The sequence below is a fragment of the Mchenga conophoros genome, linkage group LG20, assembly GCF_057382185.1.
Source record: "Mchenga conophoros isolate Kocher_MC1m ecotype Shallow Benthic linkage group LG20, M_conophoros_male_GT1.1, whole genome shotgun sequence".
NCBI lineage: Eukaryota > Metazoa > Chordata > Actinopteri > Cichliformes > Cichlidae > Mchenga > Mchenga conophoros.
The window spans coordinates 1612622-1626537 of record NC_140545.1 but is presented as its reverse complement, the minus strand read 5'-3'; the positions used below and the strand labels follow the sequence as shown (position 1 = coordinate 1626537).

The 13916-nt window shown below is 39.6% G+C and overlaps 1 protein-coding gene across 2 annotated transcripts; it reads right to left on the bottom strand.

Annotated features, from left to right (window-relative positions):
• Positions 1-26: 26 nt before the first annotated feature.
• Positions 27-13656, bottom strand: LOC146550003 (putative RNA helicase mov-10-B.2). Of its 2 annotated transcripts, none has more exons than XM_085260484.1 (23): positions 13266-13656; positions 12288-12390; positions 9926-10101; positions 9497-9593; positions 9258-9399; positions 8903-9155; positions 8694-8804; positions 7575-7752; positions 6902-7044; positions 6609-6785; positions 6226-6338; positions 5914-6110; positions 5269-5366; positions 5042-5139; positions 4858-4956; positions 3809-3914; positions 3601-3718; positions 3208-3399; positions 1695-1766; positions 1427-1615; positions 1262-1350; positions 1031-1143; positions 27-894 (listed from the first exon to the last, which is right to left on the bottom strand). In XM_085260484.1, exons 1-23 carry the CDS (start codon positions 13397-13399, stop codon positions 833-835), a joined length of 3060 nt encoding a protein of 1019 aa, XP_085116610.1. In that variant the 5' UTR covers positions 13400-13656; the 3' UTR covers positions 27-832. The 2 variants fall into 2 exon arrangements, with proteins under 2 accessions (XP_085116610.1, XP_085116611.1); XM_085260485.1 differs by having other exon boundaries at positions 1427-1552; positions 13266-13655.
• Positions 13657-13916: the final 260 nt, after the last annotated feature.

Below are 13916 nucleotides of genomic sequence, written 5' to 3'. Positions count from 1 at the left end.
TTGGTTTTGGAGATGGTTTTAATACATTTACATTTCAATAACTGTTTACTCTTATTTATTACAACTGACTTCTATTCTATAAGTAAATCAGCATTTAACTTTCTTTTGGCATCCCCTTGGTATAATATTTAAAATGAGAATTAAAGAGACCTCAGACTTACAAGTAAAAAAAAAAAAAAAAAAAATTGGTAGGTTTGAACATTCAAGTGACCTCGTGTGTTGTCATCTTAGATTTATTTAATAATTTGCTTAAAAACATGAACAAAATTTCTGTGTTCAGTAATCGTAATTAAAAAATGCATTGAAATTTTCATACATGGGCAGGCAACACTGCATGTGCATTTCAGTTATTTAACAACCAGTTAACAAACAGATCAATTTAAAACTGTAAATTTAAGTAATTTGTTCCTTCGCAAAGTCAAGCATAGGTCCGTAACCACTCCTTTTGGATTCTATTGACTATCTGGTGCTTTGATCAGATGACACAGAAGAATCCTTGCATATAAAGTGCACGTTTTTTCGATCCTATGCACTGAGTAGACTGCTCCATCTGTTCTCCTAGTGCTGGAAAAGCTGCTCGAGGAACTCTTCAGTCTTAAGATTTATTGTCACCATGTAATTGTGACAAGTTGCTGGTGTTAGTGGTGCAGTTCCCTGAGACAATATACTTGCTCTAAACACAATACAGTTATGTCTATCATTGTCTTTGGTCGGGATCATAGAGTAAAATTATATCTTTGTTGGACATTTGATATAGCAAAGTGTTCATTTAGGACAGTTTGATGGTGCTGAAATGAATTCCTCTGAACAGCTTTTGGGGCTCTCCTTTGGCTCACATGTCATTCCTCCACTCAGGGTCCAGCTGCTGCTGAATGACACTCTCTGCAGTCTCAACTGGTGTGAAAAGCAAAATTCAAGGTGGAGAATTTTAACATGTTCATATGAGGAAGGTATTTATGAAAGAATTACCCTCAGTTTCATATGTTTTTGGTCAGTGGCACAATTATTGTAATTAGCCTTTGTTTGCTACCTTTGGCCTCAATTGAGATGTAAAGTGCTTGAAGTCGAGCTACCACATCTTCATCTTCCTCTGCCCGAATGAATCCAGTGTAACCTCCTTCATCTCTGCAGTACTGGATGAAGCTGCAGGCGAACAGAGAAAGAGTGAACAAGAAAGTCAGCACAGATCACTCGTTCAAATTTAAAGCTGAGTTTAAAATTTAACGTTTGCTGAAAGCGGAAGTAGGAGTGTGTCACGTGCCGGGCCCAGGTGGAATCTGTTTCCAAAATTCTGGGGTTTCCCACCACAATCAGCAGGGCTTTAGCTCGAGTCACAGCCACATTAAATCTCTGGACAAGAAAAGAACGTGTCACAATAATCTGTAAATGTGGGCTCTGTGTTTGTGCATGCGTTTGTGTTGTTTACCTTCTCATTTTTGACAAAGCCCAGGTTGAAATCCTTGTCTATCTCTGTGTAATCGGGGCTGCTTCGAACTGCAGACACCAAAATCACTCTCCTCTCCTGGCCCTGGAACTCCTCCACCGAACCAACCTGACACACACACACACACACACACACACACACACACACACACACACACACACACAAATATGCCTTTCTGACACACTTAATACTATAAAACGCTATAAAAAATTACTGTTTTATAGTGTTTCAGTGTCAAACATTCAGTTACCTTAAGGGTTTGCATATTCACGAATTCAAAGTCTTTACCAACTTTATCCAGTGCCTTGCGGATTTTCTGCACCTATTTGAAATGAGAAAAAAAAAAAAAAAAAAAAAACATGAACAATAACCTGTATATTAAGCTTTCCACATGTTTTCATTTGTAGTTATAGTAAAGGTTTCTAGTAGAGATGGCACGATACCACTTTTTATGTCCGATACCGATATCATAAATTTGGTTATCTGCCGATACCAATATGAATCAGATAGTGTTTTTTAATCAATAAAATAGTTTTTAATATCTTGCTGCTTTTTGTATAAGTTAATACTCAAGTTAAAAAAACAAACACTAAAGCTATTCTGTTATACCTGTATGCAAAAAATACACTGCACCCAAAATATTTCATAGTTCAGCAAAACTGATCAATCTAATAAACTTAAACCTGCTCCATCCTCCCTATTCTGGTATTTTAAAGAGTAAGCAACCTAACTAATAGGGCTCTAAAACACCCAGCAAAAAAAAAAAAAAAAAAAGTGAACCCCCCCCCCCCCCACCCTCCACCTCATGATGCTTAATCGACATAATAAACTTTCATTTGATGCAGTGTGAAAAAAAATGCACAGAAATCAATTATTTTTTAAGAATAATTCTGTAGATTCAACATCTTTCTTCAACAGAACTGCACAGATGGTACCTTCCCAAAGGAAAAAGTACTATAGCTTACTAGGGTATATTAGACTTCATAGTTACTACAGTAATGGACTTCTATACGTTTTACATCAGATTAAAACTTTGGGTGTAAGATTCAGATAATTATTTATGTCTTTGTAGTTAGTATGTCTTTGTGCCCCCTTTTCCCTGTTCATGCCCTATCGGCCCCCCTGGCTAAACTTTGCTAGATCCGCCCCTGCACAGTTACCAGCCGTCAGCTACGTAGAAAAAGATCCTGGTGTAGAAAGTAAATAAATTCTAACAACAGCTGATCAAGCTTAAACGTGCTGCTGTTGTTCAGCCGCTGGTTTCCTCTTTCTGGCGCGAAGTGAGCAATAAACAAACAAGAGAGACGATCAGCTGATCATTGATCAGTTTCATGATTGAAGTAGCAGCAGGAGAGAGAGGGAGAGAGAGGCAGTCGCTCCATATATCGGTTGTTAAGCTTAACATGGGAATGCTTTACAAACATTCAGAGATGAACTTACACACTTGCTTTACTTCTCTCTGGGATCACTTCCTCTGAGATGAAATGCTGGTTTGGTAGCGAGGCTACAAATACACACAGCCGCTCTATCACGTGAGGCCTACTGCTGCGACGTGCTACGGTTATGAGCCGAGTTACGCCGTGTTGCATGTTTTGTGAGGTGCTTTTTTGATATTTAATGGATTGGATTACATTTTTTATTTCTCTCCGATATCCAATCCAGTAATTTACATCAGTATCGATACCGATACCTAATATCGGATCGGTCCATCTCTAGTTTCTAGGGGGAACCACTACATCAGTGCATAGGAAATTAATTTATACCTGCTTCCTGTAGGGGGCGATGATGCCTATGTCTCGGGGTGTAATCTTCGCCACACCTCTCTTGCCTTGTGCCTGCAGCAGTTTCCGCACATAGTCCATCAGCACCTCCACTTCAGCTACATTGAAAAAAGAAGGGCTGCTGGCCTCACGTTCGTCTTTGCCAGTCACCCCATGGAAGATCACTGGGAAGTTCTAGAAGATGTAAAATAATAGTGCATTGGTAGAATGGTACGGTTGTTGTACCTTTTAATATTTGTGTTGCTGTGAAGTGGGGCTTTTGATGCTTTGAGTTCAATCAAAGCCGCTGCAACCCAGTGCCGAAAAAACAGAAGAAGACGTCTGGATGTGTATATGAGTTGTTTGTACTTTAACAGTGCAGCATGTGCTTTGTACCTGTTTTGGTAGGTGTTCCCATCCATAGTAGAAGTTCCGTGCATACTCATCTGCACAAGGCTGCAGCTCCCCACCATAGAAGAGCTCATTGGGAACCTCAAGAATGGCAGGATGAGACCTGAAAGAAGAAATATGCATTGTTGGAAATCAAGCAATAACTTTCAGTTTTTTATTACCAAGCATCCTTAAATTATCTCTTCTAGCACACCTGTAGTTACGCAGCAGCTTGGTGACAAAACAACTGTTGAACACATCATCAGCGTTCTTCTGGTACATAGAGAAGTTATTCATCAGCCGCTCCAAGAGGGACACTCCTGTAGACAGCACAGAGAGGTTTAAAAATCAAATATCAGATTACTACACACGCAAGAAATTAGCGTTCAAGTTCTTCTTTCAGCTGCTCACTTTAGGGTCACCATAGCAGCTCATTTGCCTCCATCTCACTTCATCCCATTCTCTTCTGTCACACCAACCCTCTTTTTGTCAGTACTAGTTTTTCCAAACAATAAATCATAGCAGGTCTCACTACTATGTTTTGAATAATTCCTTTTACACTTGCTACTATTTTTCTGTCACAAATCAGCCCTGACACTCACTTCACCCTGCCTGCACTCTGTTCACCTCACTTGTATACTGGTTGTTGCTTTTCTGTCTTGCTTCTATTAACTTTCATTCTTCTTCTTTCCTGTGCATGCCTCCACCTCTCCAGTCATCTATAAACAGCGTAGTACATGGAGATTCCTGCCTGAATTCTACTGTCGACCTGACTATCACCAACGGGTGAAGTGTCTCTCCCAAGTACACAACGACCGAGACTGTCCAAGCCGAGGCTCGAACCAGCAACCTTCCGATTATAAGGCGAACTCCCAACTCTTGAGGCCGTGGCGAAGGATAATAAAATATTTATGTATAAATAAATATACTAATTGAATTTAATTGAATAAGGGGCTCAGAGTTGATCCCTGATGTAATCCCACCCCACCTTGAGCCCATCTGTCACTCCTACTACTGCACACCTCACCCCTGTCTCACTGTCCTTATACATGTCCTGTACTTTCTTCACATACTTCTCCTGATTTCTTCATACAGTACCAGAGCTCCTCTATTGGGAGTTGGCACCCATTCATATGCTTTCTCTTTTTCCTTCTGCCTTTCTCTTTTCTTTCCATCAAAACTCTCAAGGCAAACATCACATGTTTAGTGCTCTGTCTTTGCATCCTGTGTGCAGCATGAGGGTGTTCGCACATCTGTACTTACCCATGCCGTATTTCAGAGCAAACGGCGACCTGAGAATAGGGCCAAGCTGCTTGGGGTCTCCAGCTAGAACAACCTGACCAGTCTCTGCATCTAGTAAGGCTGCGCGGCACAAAATAACAAAAATCAAGCATCACATGAAACTAATCTAGTACAGCTACAGAATTGAAAGCTCTGTTGTTTTTACCTGCCAATGGGACTAAACACTCAGTCTCCACAGCATGTCCAGCCTCGTCCACAAACACATGAGTGAAATGTCCTTCTGGAATGTCACCTGTGACCAATCTGCACAGATCAAATAATGTTTATATGGCACAAAGTCATGTAGGTCACATTCATCTGTCATGTTTAATGTTGTGTTAATGTTATAGACAGTGTCATGCAGATATGACTGCAGTGTGAGTCATTCACTACCTTCCGGCAGTTAACAGGGTGGTGACCATGATCTTATACTTCATCAGCTCTTCTTTAGCAGGGAAACTGTAACACTCCCCAACCAGGTTAGAGCATTCCTGTAAAGTGCCATCGTATCATAAACCTCAGTGAGACTTAATACAATAGCATCAAGCGTGTTAAACACCAGGAAGCACATCAACACTTTAGTTGGAAGTAAATGAGTGGTCCTCATTTAGTGTGTCATCCATGAACGCAATGGTGGATCTGATCAATCACATTCCTGTGACATCATAGCTTTGGAAGGTGGAGGAAAAAGGAAATAAATGCCTTTGTTTACATAAAATGATCTTCTAGATCAAATTCTAAGCTTTGGTGGTGTTTTCTTTAATCATTTCTATAATTAATAAATATATTATGAAGTTGGGTTTCATGTTAGTCAAATTTAGGTTACTCATCTTGTTTTGCTGATGATATTGTTTAATAACATTAACTAACTTCACGGCTACTGCGTAATAGGTCATTTGCAATGGAAGAAAAGTAAATGAGCAACATTATTTATAAATACATTCCATTCAACCCCCCCACCACCAAAAAAAAAAAAAAAAAGACTTAAAATATTGAATCTTATGATCTTGTTGAAACAAATGAACTCCCAGCACTGACCTTTAATTCCATTGGCACAAGTTTTGGGTCCCGGCTGCTGGCATACATGCGGTACACTTCATGCTTGTCCACATGCTCCACAATCCTCTTGCAAAGCAGATCAGCAGCACTGTTGGATGGAGCGCATGCCAGAATGTAGCAGTTAGCTTGTGTCTTCTTTATCTGCTTGATGGCCTCCACCACAGTCACTGTTTTTCCTAGACAATCCAAGAAACATAAGAATGGCATCAGCTGAGTTGCATTTTTAGACTTATGATAAGTTCCAGGAACAGCAGCTCAAACAAAGAGTTAGCGATATATGGGACCCAGTACCTGTTCCAGGTGGGCCAAAGATCAGGTAGGGGGCAGGTTTGGATGAGCCAGCTACAATGTGTTGTACTGCCTGATATTGCTCTGGATTTTTCTCCAGCTGCCAATCAAATAACCTGTTGATGGTAAGATAAAGGGGGAAAAATTTATAATTTTAGAGATGAATCACTCCTGAGTAACTCATTTTAGGATTAATGGGCACTGGCTCTGAAACTTACAATTAACCATAACACCTGCCTTTAAGTGTACAGAGAACCAAAACTCCAGCCTCAGCTGATTAGAGAAGTGCTATAATTATCTTACATTATTTATTCACATATAAAGAAAGGGATAACACATGCACTGTGTTTAAAAAAGTATGTGATCAGTCTACTAGAGTTTCTAACCTGAGATTGGGAAGGTCCTTTGGCTGAAAGGACATGTTGGGTTCAGCAGGAAACAACACGCTTTCCAGTCTACGTGAAAAGGCCAGTTCTGCCGCTCTGTGCTGGAGACGCAGAGTCACGTGGTTTATAGTGAACTCAACACTGAACTTCATACCTTCTACAAAGCGGCTGACCAACCTGTAAAGAAATTCACAAAATCTAAGATGCCACAAATATCACTTTATTTATGAAACAGCAGATATTAATTCCCATTGGACTTGTATTTTTATAATGCTAAACAGTCATCATCTTACTGGGAGCTGAAACCCAGTTTAACACTGTCCAGGTGCACACTGTGGACGTAGCCACGATACTTGACCCCTGGTTCTCCAACAGGATACACCAGCAGCTTGTCTCCTCGGAGCACAGAGGGACGGTTCTCAGCCACACCAGGCACCTGGGAAAAGGGACAAGAGCTATCTGTCACAAGGATAACCGTGATGACACAAACATGAGCTGAATGTGTCCCACAAGCTGCCACAAGCAGTCAAGGTTGTGTAGAGGTCCTTGTCATTTTTAGGAACCGACATGAAAAACAAGCTTAACATATGAATGGGTCAGTGAAGAATGACCATATTTAGGTATGTAGTATGTTTTGTATGAGTTTGATATGGGTTTAAATGAATGGCTTTTTTCTGCAGTAACTTATATAACTCTTCTCTGTTCATATTGATAGACTATGAAACCAGAGCCACCAATATGCTTTAAAATGAAACCTTCAGTTATATGCTCACTAACAGCTGGCTTATTTCTTAAACTTTTTACATTTCTCTTTATTTTTCAAGTGTTGTACTGTTCTTTCTCACCATATTAAATATAGTAGTTAGAGAGGCTGAGCTGTTAGTTGGTATTAATTTTAATAATCGAACTAATGGTATCAACTAAATGTGATCAGAATCATATATCTGACATATCTGATACATTTACCTCCAGAACAAGAAGCTTCTTGTTCGTTTTGTCTTTAGTCATGGTAGCGTGTCCTCTGTCAGTATTGGGGATGTTGTATCTCTTGATGTCCACCTCCATCTGAAGCTCCTCCAGATACAGCAGCACCTGGAACCTCTCTGTGTAGTTCTCCCAGTTCAAGGGACTCTCCAGTATGGCTCTTTGAGACACACATATGAAAAACAGATGACATTGTATACTGCAAATCATATCACAGAAGCTGAGTTGAGATTAGAGGATCTCAGTAGATCAGAGGCATTGATTCACTGTTTTACTGCAGGGGTTCAGTCCAGTTCTTTCAAGTATGGCTTTCTTTTCTAGCTGCAAGCAGAAATAATTAAATAATAATTAACTTTTGTTTTCCTGTGTTCTTTCACATTCCTTGCTTTGTATAATTTCTTAATTGCTGATCATTGCTGTTGGTCACCAAGATTACAAAAAAACTACCAAGCTTGAATTTTGTGAAAATGTAACTATAATCACACACAATGTCAGGAGAATGGGGTGACGTGTTTTCCACAGTCGCCCTTTCTCACATATAGCAAACAGCAGTGTCTTTTAGAAGGATTGTCACTACTGGAAATACTGGATATACAGGGCAAACTAGACATCATGCCCACTTTCTAGTGGTAAAAGCACCTGCTCCTTTCCCACAATGTGGAAGACCAACTAACATCCCATCCAGCTGGGAAGGACATCCACATACATTTACACTGGATAAGACCAAGAAACGTTGTGTAAAACTGCTTTGGTGGAGAGGTGTTCAAAAAAATAAGGCTACATTAGTTTTGGTGCAGATGACATTCTTGGTAACTGCTTTCTCTGCTTTCTTCCACTGCCCCTCTAGTTAATCTGTGTTTTTGTCCTATTGTCTCAAAAGAGATCATTGTTAAATATCATAAAAGATGTCACCAGATTAGTGAAATCTGAAGACACTGACAAAAAACTGATAACACTGCAATTTTTAAAACACTTTAACGTAAAAAAAAAAAAGAAAAAAAAGAAAGAAAGAAAAACAATAGATAAAAACGAATGGAAAATAAACATGAGTGAGGCAAACTACCACTTAACATTTACCACAATCTCAAGGCTCTTTCTTACCTTTTAGCATTGGGCCAGGAGTGCTTCAGTGATTTAAGGAGGTCATGTATGTATGATGGTACTCGATACTGTTTTAGCTCAACCACATTTTTTAGATGCATTACTGACAGCCTTAAGGAGACAAAAAAAGAAAAGGTTTAATATTATAAAAGGCATAAAAATGTATTTTTGTACATTTACAGAGTACGTTTAACAGCTGACTTCGGTACCCTTCAGCTGGCAGCCCATCCACAATTGTGTAATGTGCCTCAGGAGTCCAGGCGGGGATGGAGCGAGGTTTGTAGGGGGCTGTAGGTGCTAGCTCCAGTCCCAAGGAAGTTACACACTCAGCCTCAATAAAGCGCACAATGTAAAATGCAGCAGAGGATGGCTGCAGGTCTGGTTTGAATTCAAAGGCGAGTGTAGCTGGATAGAAACCAACCAAGCTGAAGCGGAAGACAGCCTGGATTTTATAGCTGTCACCTGAAACCCGGATGTTGAGTGCATTAATGGTCAAATTCAACCTGTAATCTGTGAGTCAAATGTGAGTCAAACGAGCTAGCTTATCTGTGATGCTCGCGTCACCTGGTTTTAGTGTCAGGGGGTTCTGTTTGGTCACTTTCTGCTCGTCAACCAGCGACAAGCACTTGAGCCAGTGTAGAGGTGTGTAGTAGGTGAAATACACAGTTTCTGTTCCAGTGTTCTTCACATGCAGGGTTATCTCACTCTGTTAGCAAAACACATCATTTTGTAAAGTTTTTTCTTTGTTTGTTTGTAAGCACATGTATATATCGGGGAACATTGCAATCTGATGGCTTAAATACCTCAAAGGTCTCTTCCACACGTAAGTGAAGTTTTCCATTCTCAAACGAACGTTTTGATGTGATGCTGATCCCATTTTTGTCAGATATGAAGTGGGTTCTGTAGGTGGGAGAAGATCAGAGGCATTGATTCACTGTTTTACTGCAGGGGTTCAGGCCACTTCTTTCACGTTTGCCTTTCTTTTCTAGCTGCATGCAGAAGTAATACAGGCAGCAGAGGCGGATGCTCTGAGTGACAGAGGTTAATGGACTGAAGTAGCCACACTCGCACCTCCATGTTCTGCATACATGCCTGGCCTGTTTGCCACAGCACATGAGTTGTGTTTTCCCATGTTTCACATTTCATTTACTCATTAAACAAAAACATTCCTAATGGTTTGCCTTAAAAATAAAAAGCATGTTCACACTGCGAGTTGCATTGTGCCAGGTTACCTCTCTGACTTGAGTTTGTTCATCAGGAGACTGGCCGTTTTCCTCCGGTATCTTACTCCTGTCTCTGCCTCATCTGCAGAGGCTGCTGTCTGTCCCATTCCCGGACTGGCTGCTCCGTTCTGGGCAGGCGTCGGTTTACGGTCTCTCTGCCACTGGTCCACGTAAAGAGCTTTGACCTGTGTGGATCATCACTTCATGTCAGTTTTATTTTAGGATTTAGAAAAAGAAAAACCACTGTCACGTTTCTGGCTTTATTTATCTGAGCTTATAAAGTTGCAACCAAGAAAGAGAATGAGCGTCGTCTTAAGAAACTCTGAAGTATTTTCTTCAGACAACAGGATGTATTTTTGAGGAAGTGACAGCATCCTGTCCTTACGTGAACTCTGATTCCTTAACTCGCTTTGACTTCAAAATTTTAAACTGATTCCTGTGGACAGTTTAAGAATATTAAGTCCTATAAAATGTTGTCCTATAAAAAAAAAAAGCTATTTTATTTTAACCATTGCTAACACAATTAATGATCCTCCTATTAACAAATACAAAAAAAGAAGAAGAAGAGCAAGCTGAACCAGCTTTGTTTTAGACAATAATAATACCTTAATGTCTTTTAGAACCTGTTTGGCTTTTTACTATGAGGTGAGGTCAAACATGCTGAAAACAAGGAAACAGTTGCCCTCTGTCAATAGCAAACTAGGGTAAGAATGTTTACTGTAAATATGAACTTTGCTTCCACTTGCACCTCCTCTAACACTGAAGTTAGAATACATGAGGTGTACAGTAGATGGCACATCATGATTTAAAACTCACAATACCAATTTCAAAAGCCCATTTCAATAAATTTCTCTGATGTAACATTTATGTTGCTAAAAGAACAGATTGCAGCTCTACCTTTGTGCTGGGATAACCTTTATTAAGTACTCATGGCTCAAAGCACACTCCCTCCAAATAAATCATCACTTTGATTTCAACTGTTACACGTGTGTGAAGTTCATGATGGTCTCTTAGATGGTTTTAGTGCTATCCTGCTGATAAAATCCTTCCAAAGGCACGAAAACAGCTAAAAAGTGCTCAAAATGCTGAACGGATGGACGGACGGACAGACAGACACAATAATACACAGAAAACCCCAACAATCAGACGACCCCTTGTGAGCAAGCAAGAGCCAAGCAACGGGGAGGGATATGAGATAAGATATGAACACTCATATATATCAACATATAACAGGTTGAGAATAGCTTTACTCTTTGACCTCCTCTGTGATAACCAAGAAGTTTGCCTTTTTACATAAAAAAAAATAAGCCTGCATAGCCCAGATTTAACTCTGTGGCATTCTCAGGTATGAAAATGGAAGGGCAGATAACTGTTTTATTGGTACGGTTATATTAAAATACAAAAGTTATTCTGGAAAAGTCACAGAAGGAAATTACCAAAATGATAAACACTGTCAGAGAAACTACGACTACTATCAATGACCTGTATTATATCTGTAAGTAGTAGTAGTAGTAGTAGTATTTATTTATTTATTGTCATTGTCAAGAACAATGAAATTGCGTTTGGGGCTTCCATACAACCCAAGTGCAAAAGTGTAGGAGCTCCGGGCCGCTGCGTCTGTGCGCGCCGCCATCTTAAAAACATCACAATTTGGAAAAAATTGTTTCATTTATTCATTTTATTGTCAAATGTTGAAAACATAAAACCTTGAAAACCAAATAAAAATATGTTCACTATTGTGCACTGGAGAAACAGGAAGTAACAGCTAACAATGAAGTCTTTGCTGATGCCTAAGTGGTATATATGCCTCACAGTCACTGTAAAAACATTTGCATAATGTCAGTGGATTAGCTGTATCCTGACGCTTGAAGTAAACACAATTTAGGAATAGATATTCCAAATAAAGCCCTGTTCTTCTTTATACTGTAGCACTGACTCTAAGGGAACATCAGTGTGGCACGTGATCACCAACTCAACACCAGCACCGCACCTACCTCAATCCACAAGCTGCCATCTGGACTTTACCCAACAATGACTAAAGGCTAAGATTCATTTCATTGGGCTATAATCAGCCGCCAGTATTTTGTTTTTGTTTTATCAGATAAACATTATTTACCTGTATGATTAACTGATTTTAAATTTAAATGTTTCACTTGAAGTTGTATCACTGAGAGATTCTAAAAAAATATCAGACATGCCTTGTTATCTCAACTACAAGACTGAGTGATGTGCTTAAATAAAATGTGAAAATGTAAGTTTTATGGTAAAAAATCAATCAATCAATCAATCATTGAAATCAGTAATTGTTAAGAAACACATGTACCGTTAGAGATTCTGGTATAACAGATAATGAAAGAGGAGTAGTGCATACCTTGGAGTTGAAACGAATAGTGTCTCTTCGTCTTGTTATTTTGTTGGACACTTTCAGGGCATACAGGACTGACCCAAAGTTTGGATCTTTGGCCTCTGGATTCCTGAAGTGTTTACAAAGAATATCATTGGTAACAAAGTAAGTTCACTTTTCAAGTGGCAGAAAATATCAAATCCAACATTTCTATTAACTCAACAAACATCAGCAAGAACACAAACTGTGCGCAGTCTGCCGCACAGTGTTGCTAACGAAAGGTCCAGCTGCTGTACTGCTGCTTTTTCAGGGAGAGAATTCTAACTTTAGTCAGAGATGGAGAAAATTGTAAGACAGACAGGAGACAAAAGGAAAAAGAGGGGTTATGTGTAAAGGGAAGGACTGCACAGTGATTTCTGATACAGATTTAAAGATTAATTTCGTCATTTTCAATCACATCTGTGTATGACCTGTAAAATTTATACCAATGCTGTTTGTTTAGGAAATGGAAAAAAGCCGAGATAGGTTGTGAAACATCTGCTGACATCTTGTTCAATTCATTTCTGTAAATCCACAAAGAGCAGCAGGTTAGCCGATCATAAAATTGTGAGTTATCATTCTTTTCCCCACTAAACGACAACAACTGATCTTAGGGCTTCCATACCAGCCGAATTCCACTTTAACCTCTGATTGTACTCAAGGCAAAGTCACCCTCCACAATGTAGACATCAGAAGAAAAATTTATATATATAAATTTGTTTGTTTTGCTGGTATCCTACATAACAGACTGATTTCAGTCTTATATTAATTTGGCACAAGGTTCAGTTGCACAAAAATTGGTGGTAGAATTCCCTCAAGGACCTACTTTTTTACGTTCTCACTTTGAGTACATTTCAGAGCCTGCACTTTTTGGCTTTTACTTCAAGAAGTCGATTCAGTACTTCAACTTTTACTGTAGTTTTTGGTTATGGATACTTTTATAAATAACAGTGATCAAGAACCCACCTCATCCGGAACTCATTGTTGTAAATGTCTCTCAGCTGAATCCTGTCTGTGATGGATACTCGATTAGTCTCCTTCAAAAACTCGAAGAACTCGAGTCCAATTTGGCAGCGGATAGATAACTTCACATTAACCATGATCAATAGTTGATATTATCAGAGTATATCCTAAATCGTCCGTGCCGATCGTCTAAATGCGGATGTAACGCATCAACGCACAGCTTGTGTTTATTTCATAAAGCAATACCCTAAGACTGGGCTTTAGCTTTCCATTCCTTGACCGCCCGCATGGGCGGAGCACCTCTATGCTATCTGCTGCGTACTGAAACAGTCATGCTCGGAGACTAAAAGCAGGCACACCCAGAGAGTCAGTCAGGCCGGAGAAATGAAACTTAACGCGCTGAGATGCAAAATCACCTGAGAGCATCTGCAAACAAAACATAACAGCGCAATAAAGCGATGCCATAGGACGAGGCAGTCTCTGCCACGTCACTATCTATTGCGTGACTGTTATCTCGCTCTAATATCTGTTGAAACCACGTACTGGTTGTAATGGCACGAGACAAGCTGAGTTACCTTCCTTGAACTTCTTTCCTTGAATCAAAATGGGTCAACACAACGCCCATAATTAAATTTGTCTTAATTTGTTTTTGTT

Bases quoted from the DNA above. Each gene is read 5' to 3' on its own strand.
- LOC146550003 (XM_085260484.1), bottom strand. From the start codon at position 13,399: ATGGTTAATGTGAAGTTATCTATCCGCTGCCAAATTGGACTCGAGTTC. The intron at 1,351-1,426 runs GTAAACAACACA...TTTCTTGTCCAG, and splicing joins GCTTTGTCAAAAATGAGAAG to AGATTTAATGTGGCTGTGAC. The intron at 895-1,030 runs GTAGCAAACAAA...TTTTCACACCAG, and splicing joins CATCTCAATTGAGGCCAAAG to TTGAGACTGCAGAGAGTGTC.